At 39.7% G+C, this 15,791-nt stretch overlaps 1 protein-coding gene across 1 annotated transcript in view; it reads left to right on the plus strand.

Moving 5' to 3' along the window:
- MYOM2 (myomesin 2) overlaps positions 1-15,791 on the plus strand; it is an 82,856-nt gene that overhangs the window by 17,223 nt on the left and 49,842 nt on the right. The window contains exons 7-13 of the mRNA XM_075145186.1: positions 26-76; positions 357-521; positions 4,901-5,062; positions 6,988-7,129; positions 8,737-8,936; positions 10,074-10,127; positions 12,629-12,756. Of these exons, the coding sequence (XP_075001287.1) occupies positions 26-76; positions 357-521; positions 4,901-5,062; positions 6,988-7,129; positions 8,737-8,936; positions 10,074-10,127; positions 12,629-12,756 (902 nt within the window). The remainder of the gene's footprint in view (positions 1-25; positions 77-356; positions 522-4,900; positions 5,063-6,987; positions 7,130-8,736; positions 8,937-10,073; positions 10,128-12,628; positions 12,757-15,791) is intronic.

Here is a 15,791-nt window from a genome sequence, read left to right on the forward strand (position 1 = left end):
ATGTTTATTGTATGTTTATTTATAGGGTTCAGAGGGGATGAAGAGCCTCACCCAGCTGGGATAATGCCCTTCCACTGTAAGCATTTTTTCTTTTTGCTTAGGTAGTTTACGTACTCTTACCAGAGTAATGTTTTACAGATGAGAAAATTGGATACAACTTGCTGCTTCTGGCTTTGCTTTCTAAGCATTCAGTTACAATAGGAGCTGTCCAGATGCTTTTGCTTTCCCAGTTGCATTTCTAGATCAACATACAGTATAATAGAGCGCTCCATTTCCTCTTCAGATACAACAGTAATCTGTTTGTGCCAAGTACAATTTACTTATACAGAAGAATGTTTTCATTTTCTCATGCATAGTACCCCTGTCGTACGACCTTTGCTTCACCCACATTGATGTCCAGTTTCTGGAGAAGTTTGGAGTCACCTTTGCAACTGAAGGTGAAACACTGACCCTGAAGTGTTCCATGTTGGTCACCCCAGACCTGAAAAGACTACGACCTCGTGCTGAGTGGTATAGAGATGGTAAGTTAGTACATTGAATAGAAGCTACCTGGAAAATGCTGGAGGAAACACTGAGGACACGGATCAGGCTTAGAACATAAGATTCTCAGAATTAACTTCAGAATAGAGCAAACAAATATCTCTAGTTAGAATTTATAGACCTGCACTCTTTCAATTAAGTGACTTGGTCAACCTTTTCTTGAGCACACATTTACAGCAACAGGAGGTAATCTCATATTATGTAATAACACAATAGTTAGGACATTTACTGACTAGGTGGAGATCTAAACTCACTTCCTAGATTTGGCCATGATTTATAACTGATTGCTGTGACCACTGAGCTGAAGGGTACTCACAGAACAGTAAATTAAAGTTTTACTTTGCACTGATACAAACTTTGAAGGTGTGGGCGTGGGCCTCCACTTCCATCTTGCTCCAGTATTTATTGTGAATTTTATATTAAAATCAATTTAATGTATAGTTCAGAAATACTTATAGGAGCCAGGCCTGAAACACATGCCTTTGCTCTGCTGTTTAAGTGCCATGTTGATAGGTTGCTTTCCTTGCCTCTTTTGTCAGTGAAAAACTATGCTATGACAAGTGAAGTGGTCTTAACTGGAAGTACTGAAAATAACACCACTGAAGCATATCATATACTCTGGTGGATGGTACACAAACCCTGCATGAGTAGTGTTTGTTCACCGCTCCAAAAAAAGTTCTTGAAACATAAAACTAACTACTTAAAGTTTAATGGATAGCAGGCTATTGTAGATACTTGGCTCACCACTTTTCACCAACCACAATCTCTGTGTAGGATTCTAAAGTAAATATTCTGCCTGAGGGTTTAAGAAAAGCCTTGGTTATTTGTGAATGGTGAGACCTTTCCCCAAAGGGACCACATTTAAGAATGGTCGACTCCCAAGATTGATGTTCAGACTGCTCCCAGGCAAGCTGGCAGAAATTTCCATAGCTGACAAAATGTGGTGCATAAACTATGAAGTGACAGTAAGATTATTAGTCAAGAAAAGTCAAGAAAATTCAGGATTAGGAAAATCAGAAAAAGGATGCTTTTGTTGCTGCTAGTTATGCCTTTTGTTTCATATACACCGTAGTTTTACATAGATTCGCATCCGATCCTTCAGGGAATGGACTGCTACTTACTGTTTCATTCCTATTTGTCTATCACTGTGGATACTTCATTGTGATGGAACTATTAGATATTACTAAAACAAAAAATATGAAATAATAAAAATGGCTTTTTTATTTGGTGAATAACCTAAAATCTAAGGCTCATCCCTGAACCCAGATTCTGTTCCCACTGAAGTGTACAGGGATTTGTAATCGCTATAAATAATCGCTCACCTCACTCTGAGGTGAGTCATCAGTTTCAATGGTACCTTTACTTTGTCTCCTACTAGGCCAGTTTCTCAAGGTGCCAAACCTCTGAAATGTTGGGTTTGGAACTGCAGCTATGATGAACTGTTAATTTTCAAGGGATACCCCACTTTTCATCCAACATGAATTGTTCTTGCACTATGGATAGGTGAACAAAAGCTTACAGCCCTTTCCGTTTAACCCTTCAGTTTAACCCTTCATGATGGCAAGATATTGATATGTAATGATATTACTCTCTTTGTTTTCCTCCTTATTTGACTTAAGTTTACCTTCCCTGTGAAAACCTGAGATGAAAACTTGGTCTCTTTGAAGCCAATAGGTTTTTGTAGTGAGTCAGATAGGCTTTCATCCCATTATTCTACTTATGTTACAGGAAATAATATAATACAAACAAGCTTAGATTTGCCCTTCGTTGCACATACATGGATCATGATATTTCCAAGAGGTATACAAGTGCATCAACTGGCAGAACTTGTTCCTAAACACAGCAGGAATTCATGCACTATGAACCTTTGCTATGTTCTACAGTTCCCTGTGTTGAGTCTCTTGAGAGCTGGAGGCAATGCATAAATGTAAACAAGGAGAAGGTTAATAATTTGTTCAACATCACAAGCTTTAGATGTTCTTTTTTTTTTTTGAGAGATAATACTTAATTCTACTCTTGCTTTAAGACAAACTGTATTTTTCCTAAAATTTTTCAGCTTCTGTTAATCAAATAATAACAGCTGAAGCCCTGAGGTGGATACGTATGATTTACTGCTAATAATTGTACACAAAAGAAATATGTGTTTTTCCAACATTTATAAGTTTCACAGGAGTGAACCTTATTGAGGATGTCTACTAGACTCCTAGTGACATATAAGTCAACTGAATCAAATTCTCTAAAGTGGTTTGGGATTTGACAAACATGAATATGATGTCTATAATTCACAGCCCACTTAGAACAGTTTAAGATACTGAAAGAACTAAATCAAAATAATACTTCAGGAACATATATCTAATCTGGATATGAGTTCAGCTGGTAACAGGAGATTTCCATTACTGATCTCTAATGTAATATAAACATTATAAAGCTATATGCACCGGGATTCTGCAGCCATTTATATTGTAATCTAGAATAAAATAATTGAATTCAGAGGGAAAAATCACAGAGTGCAGAATTTAGCTGAAACTTCAGCAGACCAAAATACATGATGAAAAGAAGCTTCAGTATATTGTAATTCCCCACTCTTTATACGAATTTTCAGCACAGCAATGTTTTAGGAACATTATCGCATGTACTGAAAACAGCATGTGAGGCCTGAGTCACACTGCCTCCGAGGGTTAATCTCCTGCAGGTTTGTTCTTTGGTAAATTGTGGGAGAAGTGACAGAGCACAACACGTGAATAGACTGGGAATTTGAGCGCAGTAGTGAGACCCTGTAATTGTAATATTATTGTGATGGCAGGTGCATGAATACCTGCTCTGTTAGAACTTTTGAATATGTTTGTAGCCTCCAAAATTTACTCCTCTTCTTGGCTTGTCTAGAAAGTCATCCATCCAGACTGCATTAAAATCCCGCTTTCTTAGGGGATCTGGTGGGTCTTTGGCCTTGTGTGAAGGACAGAAGTTTTTCTGCTCTTACGAAACATGACTGCCTGCACAGTTTCTGGTTTCAGGTACACATAAAGGGTGGAAATGGATGATTCTGGCCTTAATAGACAATACAGGCTTGCCTACAGTTTCTATATATTCAAACTAGAGTGTCTACCATTCCACTCAAGTTTGGAGTCTGAGTAAGTGACCTGCTTTTCAGAGGTACTGGTCACTCAACTTTGCTTTTTCTTCAGAATTTTCCACAGAACTCATATATTGGTTAAAGTTTCTAGGTGAAGACATTTCTGATTTCATTTAAAGTACTTCATGTCTCTCTACACAAAGTCTCAGTACCATTGTGACATGCATGACAGAAAGGGGAGATGCAGATTTTCTAGGTAAGAATCCCATGATGAAGGATCTCATGGGAAGGAATCTAAATGAATTTAATTGTACGCTTCTCAGAAAACAGCTGTATGCTTAGGTGATTATGTAATGTACTGCTGTAAGTTTTAGTAGCATGTGTCTTCCAGATGCTTTATTATCTGAATGTGTGTCATTTCTTTATACTTTCTTATGCAATTCATCTGGTAGGTGGGAAAACTGCCTTCTTTGCAATTGTTTGAGTGTCTGCTCCAAAGTGTATTTAAGCAATAGAATAATAAACTTTTATAGATATTCAGCTCCTTTAAATGCAGTTCTGCTGCACTGATTACAATAAATTAGTATGCAATAGGTCTTAGGGAGTTAAAAATCAAAAATAATCCAATCAATTATTAAAAAGGGTGATATGAGAAAGTCCCTTGGCTAGCATAAAATATCCTGCTCATTCTTCTGCTCTGGTTTCACTAGGCAATCAGATTAATTTGCATTAATCATGGGTCACCACCTCTCACCTGTGAGAGATTCAAATTTAATTTTATTCACTGCTCAACAGGCATGCCTTGAAGATTTAAATTTGGTGTATATTTATAGCAGTCTTCAGATTAAACTGAAATCTGGTCTTTAAACTTGGAGGAAGAAATTGAGTAATCTGACATTTAACCTGAACAGGTAGCAAAACTTATTAAAAATGAAACAGAGTTCCACTCTGCATTCATTACAGGGTATGGCAGGTTTTCATGTCATTGTTTCGAAATGTGAATAATATTTTTCTCTGTCAGTGTATCAAAAATTATAGTGATGGAAATTGTGTTGTTGGCACTGCATAGGGTCGTCTGAGACCTTATATTCTTTAAAATTCACTGATGAAGTAAGTTTAGAGAGATGCAGCTTACTCTCTGTAGAGTTTTCATAGCATCAAAGCACTATCACTCTGAATAAAGCTGGCATAAATGTTAGTTTGTGCCCCTCATTAACACAGAGCTGCACTAGGACGTAGGTTGTTCTGGCCAGCATAGTAACATGTCTGATGGGTCTTCTCTTCCAGATGTGCTGATAAAGGACTCCAAGTGGACAAAGCTGTATTTTGGAGAAGGCCAGGCAGCTCTGTCCTTTACCCATCTGAACAAAGATGATGAAGGTTTATACACCTTGCGCATGGTTACAAAAGGTGGAGTGAGCGAATACAGTGCATACCTGTTTGTCAGAGGTAAACTTTTCATCTGTTTCTTGGCGAGAAGTTAAAAAGAGCGGTAGAAAGATTAGTTTTATTAAACAATCCCATGTATTGACTGAAGTACAAAAGAAATCCAGCCTTGTGGTATTTCATAGTAATTTGATTTATATAATAGTCTGCTAGAAAAAAGTCACCTTATATGAATGGGGAGCTTCAAGAGAAGCAAGCTCCTGAGGACATTTTCTTTCCTGAAGAACCAGAGAAATCATTCTTGTGAAGAAACAGCTTGTTTGTTTCTTTGCCATCTCCTTTCCTGGTAGGAAATAAACATCTCTGCATACTACCAGTCCTCACTGTGATGGTTTTAGCTCTAGAGATTGCCAACTGTGAATGAGCGTTGTTGGGCATTCTCATATCCTGTGCCTGGCTTTAGGAGGAGGCACAGGAGAAAGCAAAAGAAATATTCCCACCACTATACCAGTCACCATAATAATCTCAATAATCAAAGAAAAGAAGTAAAGTAAGAAATTAACTCACTGAAGAAATACAGTTTTCACAAGGGACATAGATAAAAAGAGGTAAATGTATTAAAATAGAATAATAGTCAGAATTTTCCCTCACATTTGCATGCACAAATCTCAGTGAAGTGAGAATGAGCTTCCACATGCACCTGTAAGCAGAACTTATTTTTCACTTTTTTTGTGGAAGATGAGAATATCTCTGGCTGAGCGGTTCTTTGACTCTCTTAAATACATTGGACAGCATCCTTGATGGTGGCAAACTGGAGCAGCCCCACTGAAGCCATTGGAGCTGTATTAATTTTAAACCTTGTTCTTCTTGGAAATGTATTGGAACATATGTGTCTTGCAGAAATGTCATCCAGAGAGTTTGTGTGGGGTGGAGGGACATGAATGTTTTTTCAGGGGTTTGAGATCCATCTTCCTCACAGGACTAGTGCAAAGGCTTCATCAGCTTTGCAATATGTCCTGAACTAGCCACTCTGCCATCCTGATCTCATTGGAAACAATTTGCTAAAGATTTCTATTTCCCAATTACCTTCTAAGAAAGAAAGTACCCAGGTGAAAAAGGCCCACTAATGTATAATAACTTTCTAGAAGTTTTTGTTGTAGTGGTGGGTCAATTTTAGGTACCTCTATTGTCCATTTTAGAGTATGCCTGTTCCCTTTGCATGCATAGGACTCTGGACTTGAGCTATGTCCTCTGGAGTCTCTAGTGTCCTCTGTTGGTCTTCCTCTTGCCTTTTTTCATGTAGGCTGTGATCTGATACTGAGCACCAGCCACCTCACAACTGATTGTGATTAGACTCTATAAATTCAGACTCTATACAGGATGTTTTTGTGTTATAGAAACCTTTCTTTGAAGGGAGAGAACTTTACCTATTAAGAGATTTCATTAGGAGTTGTGGATCCACATCAGTCAACACCTCTCAAAATGAAGCTACAGAAGGGTATCTTAATGGTGGAACATTGATTATTTATGCCTGTTGGTATTGTAAGACTTTAAATAAAAGGTAGTCTTAGAAATGTACCAGGAGTTTGCAAATCTTTTATTCTTTAGGAGATTTATTTTCCTTAGCTACATGTTCTTTACTGAGACCCTTGGTCTGATCGGTAACCCACTGAGCTATAGCTTTCAGTGGGAAATAGCATCAAAAACACATGGGGTAGTTGGGCTTTTAATTCTCATGAAAAGTAATGTGTGTTTGATGCCTAAATGGCTTTTCTGCCCTCAAAAAAATCCCTGAACATTTTTATCTGTGTGGAGATATAGACATTACGGGCCTGATTCATTAGTGCAGTGAATTAGTGTGCCCAAATCTTTGGGCTCCCATTCACATAAACAAATAGCGCAGTGAACTGGAAATCTTCCCTTCTGTCTTTGTGGTAGATTTCAGAGGAGTCAGGGTCAAAACTGATTTATTTTTGTTTGTGGTCCAGATGCTGATGCATTGATCGCGGGAGCACCAGGGGCACCGATGGATGTTAAATGCCATGATGTTAACAGAGACTATGTTATTGTTACTTGGAAACCACCAAACACAACCAGTGAAAGTCCAGTCATTGGATATTTTATTGACAAGTATGTAAATATTGGGATTTATTTAATTTTGTTCATTGCCAAAAACATGTATATACTGAAGAAAAAAAAATTGCCATTATATCCTTCAATACGTGGGTTCTTTAGATATATTTTTACAGACCCTAGGCACTGGAACTCAGTTGCCTACTGTGTTAAATTACTAGATTGTTCCCTGGCAAACTTTTAGCCCAGATGATCTAGTACCTTCCCAGGCACTTCTGGGCACAGTCTGGGAGTTAGCAAGGCCCAGGGGCCATTCCCAGTAAGCATTTGCAGGCAGCCACACTTTATCAGACACTAAACATGTTTAATAGTATGGATGTGGCCAAATCAGAGAATGGGCCCTGGCAATATTTAATTTATAGAAGCCAGAATCCATAGGCATCTTGAATTAGATTTAGTCTCTTTAATCTGTATACTGCAAAAGCTGAAACCTAGGAATTCTTACATTATCTTTTTATTTCTGCCTTAACTCTGGTACAACAGGAGCTTAAGGCATGGGTTCCCAGGAGCTGGTCGTTTAAATCAGAATGGCAGTCCTCTCTCCTCCAGTCTGCTTTGCACTTTGCTGGGGTTTCAGCTCAGTGCAGGCAGCCCAGGGGATCCAAGCGCTATTTTGCATGACTCTTCCGCTGAAGTCCATGCTTGCCCCTTGCAGCCAGAGCAGAACATCTGATCCTTAGTGTCTGAAACTGTCAGTCAGCAAAAACATTACCGAAATGATTTCACAACGTATACTGCTCTACACTTAAAAGCAACATTTGCAGCTCATTGCTATTTGCTACCCTGTAATTTGGTCTGGTTGAGAGACAACTGTCTAGGAATTGCTGGAAAATGTTGGCTTATGAATGGCAGTCAGTGTGAGGAAATTAACTTAAGCCCTGGGAACTCCACCATTTATATCCAATTTGTGCAGTGCATAGATCATGGGAGTATTTCACCTATTTTGTGTATAAACTAGTCAGCTGTGCCTTTTGACATTCTGCTTGGTTTACTGCAGCATCAAGGAGCCCTTGATCATGACCCTATTTTTGCTGGTACTGTCAGGGGAAAAGGCAGTCTTCTCCACAAAAGTTTGTATTAGTAGCACACAAAACAGATGTGTACACACAAAGGAGCCAGCATGAGGACATCACTCTGCTTCTTGATGACTCCTACACTCTGTGGCCCAACCATTGTTGGAGGGAAAAAGCACAAAGATGCTTGCTTAAAAATAAGACAAGAAAGAGATGGAAAAGATTAGATGAATGTTGCAATTTCAGCATGTTCTGTGAAGATGCATGTTAAAAATAAAAGTGAATAACTTTGTTCTGTAGATGACAATGGACAGAACCAAACGAAAGGGAAGCAGAGAGAGTTGAAAAGGTCAAAAACCATGCAAGAAAAATAACCTTTGCAATTGCATTATGAGTAAATATGAGCAAGGTGGGAATTGGTTGTCTGATCAGAGAAAAGAGTGTATAAAGTGTGTGACTTTCATTAATGAGGTGTATGGTTTAGTTCCTCAACTCTGAGAATGACTTCTGTTATTCTGACTTGATATGTGTAGCATGGTATATATTTATTGTGGGATGATACTGATAAACGCTGTCTTCTGCTACTCCAAGATGTGAAGTAGGTTTGGAAAACTGGGTCCAGTGCAATGATGCTCCGGTAAAAATCTGCAAGTATCCTGTGACTGGTCTTTACGAGGGACGGTCTTACATATTTCGTGTGAGAGCAGTGAACAGTGCTGGCATTAGCAGGCCTTCTCGAGTCTCTGAACCAGTTGCAGCTCTTGACCCCGTTGACCTGGAGAGAACACAAAGTAGGTTATGCAAGGCTGAAACAGATGTTGAATATTTGATCTTTTTTTTTTTTTTCAGATTCTGTTTTCTTAGTTAACCTAAAGAGCAGAGTTTATTTCTTCCTTTGATTGAATACCTCACTAGTTTCAATGTGGGGGATGTAGTTGGAACGGCAAGGTCCATACAAGACAATTTGGCAGGACCTGGGGACTCCATCTCAATTATGTCTGTTTCTGCTTAGCTTTAAACATAGACAATCATTATCACAAGGAACAATGTTTTCAAAAGAGCTAATATGCCCTGGAAGCTTGTATCATTTGCACTGGGAGATGGGTCCTCAGATCCCATAAACTTCTACATTTGCTGGTAGTAACTTTTGAAAAAGCTATTGAATATGTCTGTTTTAGTTAAAGAAAAAAAAATTGTCATATGAATTCACCGGCCCACAGACTGTTGTATTTCTCCACATCTTTTTTTCTCAGTGAAGCGCCAGTATTGGCACAAAGCCCCCATGCTACAGGGAGGGGTCTGATATTGTGACTTTTCTGGCAGATGGAAAAAGTCAATCTAATGAACAAGCTCTTTCTGAAAGCTGGTCTTGTGCTCAAGGCCACTGCAGACTGCAAAGGAGCCTTATAAGAGCTTCTCCATGAGTAGAGTAAGCTGGCTTGCTCTGGGGAGTAGTTTTATTGTTTTAGCTGTGTCCTAAACCCCTGTGTACTTGCACACCTTCTGTTTTATGTGCTTCTTTTACTCAGAGGGGAATTAAACTCATTATGAAGACTGCAGAGCACTGCCCCAATGTTGTTTGTAAAATTTGAGTTGAATATACTATGTTTCCATCAGTTTTATGATTAATTCCTATAACAAAAGTCCAATTCATGATACAATTGTTTACTACTCTGCCACAGAATTGAATCCATCTACTGTGAGTATGATTCTTGCTTTTTAGTACTGTCTTACCATGCTCTCTTTTTCTGTAAAAGTGAATGAAGCAGTGTATGACTTTGAGTTGACTCCATCTGTGGAAAGATTTAGTAACAGGGTTATAGAAATAGAGGTATACAGGCTTTTGAACAGCTGATGAACAATAATTTGCAAAATTTGTAACTACATTAAACTGGTTCAAGAAACTAACTGAATATTTTGATTAACAGCTATTCATGTGGATGAAGGGCGAAAGATTGTCATCAGTAAGGATGATCTTGAAGGTATGTAACTTTTCTATGATTTCAGTCCATCTGTTTATATCCCAGGAATTTAGCATTATAATTAGAAACATAGCTTGAAAAGAAATCCACCTAGTGAGTAAACTCTTTGTAATAATAAAGACAGATATTATGGCTTGCAAGCATGAGAGAACACAAGTGAAAGGTGAGGTCTAAAAGGACAGAGGATATCACACCCTCAACAGCACTACTTTCATTGTGTGCTGACAGCATCTCCTCACCCTTTTGCTTTGGCTAGTGCTAAGTTGAGTTTAAACAGCTGAACATTGCATCCCAATTCTTTAATTAATATATCTGCCTGAATAGAGAGGTTGTTCTTAAGGTTAAGGTGATACATTAAATATTTTTTCCTCAGGAGAGCTGGAGAGATTACTGCCAACCTTTGAGATAAAGCCTGAATTTCTTCTCTCTTTGTTTTTTTCTATATGTAGTGATTTTTGGGGGGGCTTGGATAATGATGTTCTTTTCACTTAAAGTGTCAAAAATAAATATAATGGCTAAGTAGTAAAAAAAACCCCCTCTGCCTACTCTCTTCCACAAAGATTATAAAGCTGTAACTCAAATAATAACATAGTAAAAGAAAAACCAACTGAGAACAGGTGTAGTTTGAAGGAGAATCACACATTAAATGTTTTCTCCAGTGGAAAGCGGGACAGATGAAGTTTCTCTATTTTTACAATGGTACCCTAAATGAATTGATATGGATATTATAAGATCAGAACCATATTATAGGATCAGAATACATTTGTCTTATTTGTTTGGCTTCCAAGAACATACTCCTGCTGTCAGGATTGCCTGAAAATGATCAGAAATATTAAACGGCCACTCTGGTGTAAGCATGAATAATGATGTTTGGATTTCTGTTTCATGAAGTTATGTATTTAATAAAGGAGTATGAATATACAAATACCACTATTTATATAGATCATTACTTTCAACTGCAAGATTGGAGACTATTTCTGAAAAAGTACTCTCATAGATCACAAATGGATTTCCTTTTTAGTGCTTCTCTTCCATTCTGAGACCATCCGTACCATGATGTTATATCACTACAAATTATGTCAGCTTTGGGTTTTTCAAGTATGTAAGAAAATGTGTTGAGATTTAGTTATGTGAAACCAATTGGAAACCTTTTGACTTTATGTATTATGCTGTGAGGGATTATTGTAATTGTCTTGACTGTATGTCGGCAATTTTGCCTTAAACTTAGCGGATTCATGTGCCTTTCTTAAAGAAAAAGTGTATTTGTAGGAAATCAAATATAGAAAGCATTGAGGGAAAATACATTGTTTTTTGATATGTCAGTTTGCTTTTAAAAAAGTCTGGTTTTGATTGGGGAACATGTATGATGAAATAACTTCAGTGTACATTTTGAGCCTGGTTTGTTCTACAGATGTTTATAAACTGTTAAAACATCACTTTCAGGATTTAGAGATTATTACTGAAATATTTTTCTCTCTTTTAATGTCAAATCCTGAGCATTTAGAGAATATATGCTCCTTACTAGCCTGAGAAGTGGCAAAACATACCTTAAAAGAATGAAACTTTTTGCTTTCTCTATTACAAGCCATAAAAATAAAATACTTGTAGGTATCTGCTGAGTTGCTATTTATGACCTATTACCAAGAGGAAGTTTCTTCAGGGCTGTGTAGCTATGCCTGAAGCTGTCCATCATAGGTCCAAACCTCTCCGATCTAGTGCTGTTTACACCATTGTAATCCCTCGGATAGCGAAACCGGCTTCTTCTCATGCTGCGGAGGGTGAGCATGACCACAAAAGGCCCACACTGATTTCCTCCAGCCTGGCCCAGGGTACGCAGGTCCTGCCTCACATTCCTGGTAACCCTGCAGGGTGAGTGGGGAACAGGGTTTGATCAGGCCACACCAACTGGTGGAGTCATCAGAGCGCTGGTGACATATTTTTATGTCTCTGATCCACAGTTTTTAGAAGTGCTTTAGACTATACGGCTGGTAGTACCATCATGTTACAGGATACATTGTGAATAGGTTCTTCTTCCTTTTCTGCTTTCTGCTTTGTTTTAAGCTGCTTTTCTGCTTACTGTACTTCCCTTCCAGACATCTTCTTCTAGTCTAATTTCTTGTAATAACTCTTTGGACTTCTGTCTTTGATCAAAAAATATCTCTTATTTGCATATAGTGAATAGGTTTTTTACAAGGCATTCTGCCCAGCAGATAGAAATAATTCAAATGTGATCAAAGAAAAAAAGTGTGACAAATGCACGGGTTTTCAGGAGGCATATTTAACTTTTACTGAAAGAGTAAATAACTAACTTTTAATACCTGATGCTTCATTTCTCAAAATTTAATTGAAATGAGCAAGTGAACTGCACAGATGATATCGTGGCCCCTAATAGCTGAGCATTGCACTACAGGGTGGGAGTTCAGAAAGATGAGCTGTAGCACGAGTGCTGACCCAGGGGTTAATCTGCTGTTTAACACTCGCTACGTTTATTACTCTTCCAGGCGATATTCAGATTCCAGGCCCTCCCACCAACGTCCATGCTTCAGAAATCAGCAAAACATATGTTGTACTCAGCTGGGATCCACCTGTTCCCCGTGGCAGGGAGCCACTAACATATTTCATTGAGAAGGTACTGTACTGTGCAGTGGCATTCGGCTGTAAGGTGTTTCATTGCTGTGTGCAATTACATTCAACTCATTTTTAGAACTACCAAATGAACAATAAAACTAACGATTTCTGAGGTCTCGCAGGATTTGTTAATGGGATGTTAGAGAAGTATGGGCAATCAAATGTCTTATTACATGATTTAATGAGCATTGAAATTTAAGGTCCAGGGAAAAGGATGCCCCTGTTCTATTTGCTTACTGCTGTCTAAAATGAGAACAAACTACATGTGTAAGGCAGCAGTTTAATGGAAAAGAAACATCTTAAGATTTCGCAATCCTACAGGCAAGACTGGAAGTTTGTAGTCTGCCTGTATTAAAGGGAAGTTTCTGGTAGCCCTGTGCTAGAGCAAGGAATAAACAGTGACTCATAATTTGATCCCCACTTTCCTTTTTGCAGGCTTACAACACCCTCTGCTATACCCTGACATTTCCAATTTATTCCCTGTAAGGTCAGTGGAGAGACAGATGCCTGTCTCAGGTTCACTGCTCCCTGGTAGTCTTCATGGCTGCCTTCCTCTTCCCTTTGACTTGACAGAGGACTTCAGTGATCACAGTAGGGGTGGTTTGTTCTTCTCCCATCTAAGCTACTAAGATTTAGATACATCTGTTCCTGAGCCAGGTTTCTAAATTAAGTATGTTTTATTACAGCCAGAGGTCATAATCTTTCCTCCTTGCTACAAAGTTTCCCCAATAGGTAAATTGGGCCTCATATCTGACCTCTAAAACTCTTACATGCCAAGCTATACTTAGTTTTTATGAATTATGCCTCTAGCATATGCCCCCTTCTAACGATTCACAAACACTAAAACTGTCCATAAAACTGCCACACATTCAATTTGCATCTTGAATATTGTGACAGCCTTTTCTCAGGCCCTTATCATGCAATTCTTTTTCTTCTCACATCTGTTCAGCACATTTCTCCAAAGTTCATTTCCCAGCCAATCATTCTGTTCACATCACTCCTCTCTGCAGCCCCCATCTTGTCTTTTCCTTCTCAGTCACATCAAAATCTCCACTTCAAAAGACCTTTATAGCCTGTCTCTACATTCTTCATCATCCATTACCTGCTGGATGTTGAACAAATAGGTTTAAAGTGTCATAGAATCATAGAATCATACAGGTTGGAAAAGACCTCTAAGATCATTGTGTCCAACCGTCAACCCAACACACCATGCCCACTACACCATGTCCCTAAGGGCCTCATCTACACGTCTTTTAAATACCTCCAGGGGTGGTGACTCCACCACTTCCCTGGGCAGCCTGTTCCAAGGCCTGACCACTCTTTCAGTAAAGAAATTTCTCCTAATGTTCAATCTAAACCTCCCTTGGTGCAACTTAAGGCCATTTCCTCTTGTCCTATCGCTAGTGACTTGGCAGAAGAGACCAACACCCACCTCGCTACAACCTCCTTTCAGGTAGTTGTAGAGCGCGATGAGGTCTCCCCTCAGCCTCCTCTTCTCCAGGCTAAACAAACCCAGTTCCCTCAGCCACTCCTCATAAGGCTTGTGCTCCAGGCCCTTCACCAGCTTCATTGCCCTCCTCTGGACACGCTTCAGCACCTCCATGTCCTTCTTGTAGTGAGGGGCCCAAAACTGAACACAGGATTCGAGGTGCGGCCTCACCAGTGCCGAGTACAGGGGCACGATCACCTCCCTACTCCTGCTGGCCACACTATTTCTGATACAGGCCAGGATGCCATTGGCCTTCTTGGCCACCTGGGCACACTGCTGGCTCATGTTCAGCCGGCTGTCAACCAGCACCCCCAGGTCCTTTTCCTCTGGGCAGCTTTCCAGCCATTCTTCCCCAAGCCTGTAGCGTTGCCTGGGGTTGTTGTGGCCCAAGTGCAGGACCCGGCACTTGGCCTTGTTGAACCTCATACAGTTGGCCTCGGCCCATCGATCCAGCCTGTGCAGGTCCCTCTGCAGAGCCTTCCTACCCTCCAGCAGATCAACACTCCCACCCAACTTGGTGTCATCTGCAAACTTACTGAGGGAGCACTCGATCCCCTCGTCCAGATCATTGATAAAGATATTGAACAGGACCGGCCCCAGTACTGAGCCCTGGGGAACACCGCTCGTGACTGGCCGCCAACTGGATTTAACTCCGTTGACCACAACTCTCTGGGCTCGGCCGTCCAGCCAGATTTTTACCCAGTGAAGTCGTGGTTTAATCCGAGCCAGCAACTAAGCCCCACACAGCCGTTCGCTCACTCCCCCCTGGTGAGATGGGGGAGAGAATCAGAAGAGTAAAAGTGAGAAAACTTGTGGGTTGAGATAAAGACAGTTTAATAAGTAAAGCAAAAGCCACGTGCGCAAGCAAAGCAAACGAAGGAATTCATTCACTACTTCCCATGAGCAGGCAGGTGTATAAAATCAGCCATCTCCAGGAAAGCAGGGTTCCATCACACGTAACGGTGACTTGGGATGCAAATGCCATCACTCCGAATGTCCCCCTTCCTTCTTCTTCCCCAGCTTTATATGCTGAGCATGACATCATATGGTATGGAGTACCCCATTCGCCAGCTGGGCCAGCTGTCCCGACTATGCTCCCTCCCAGCCTCTGAAGAGTCCTTGACTAGCAGGGACAACAACTAAACATCATCATTTTTGTTGTTTTTAGCAACAACTAAAAACATCAGTTTGTTATCAACATTCTTCTCACACTAAATCCAAAATACAGCACTATACCAGCTACTCGATCCCAGCCGAAACCAGGGCAGTGTAAAGTGAAGTCCAGTCACTAGTTAAATTTTCCAGTAAGCATGTCCATGATTTCTCCTACTCTGCCCTTCACATTCAAAAGAAGTAATGAAAATTTCCATAGAAATAAGTATCTAGTTTTCCTTCTATGCAATAAAATAACATGTCTTCCTTGTACTTATTCCCAGTGGCATACATTGCTCTTATTTATAAATTTCAAGCATACTGACTTAAGGATTTTGAACCAGCTCTTGGCATGAATTGTTTCCGGAATATGCAGAAATAGCCCAGATGAAAAG

The sequence above is a fragment of the Calonectris borealis genome, chromosome 3, assembly GCF_964195595.1.
Source record: "Calonectris borealis chromosome 3, bCalBor7.hap1.2, whole genome shotgun sequence".
In the NCBI taxonomy this organism is placed as follows: domain Eukaryota; kingdom Metazoa; phylum Chordata; class Aves; order Procellariiformes; family Procellariidae; genus Calonectris; species Calonectris borealis.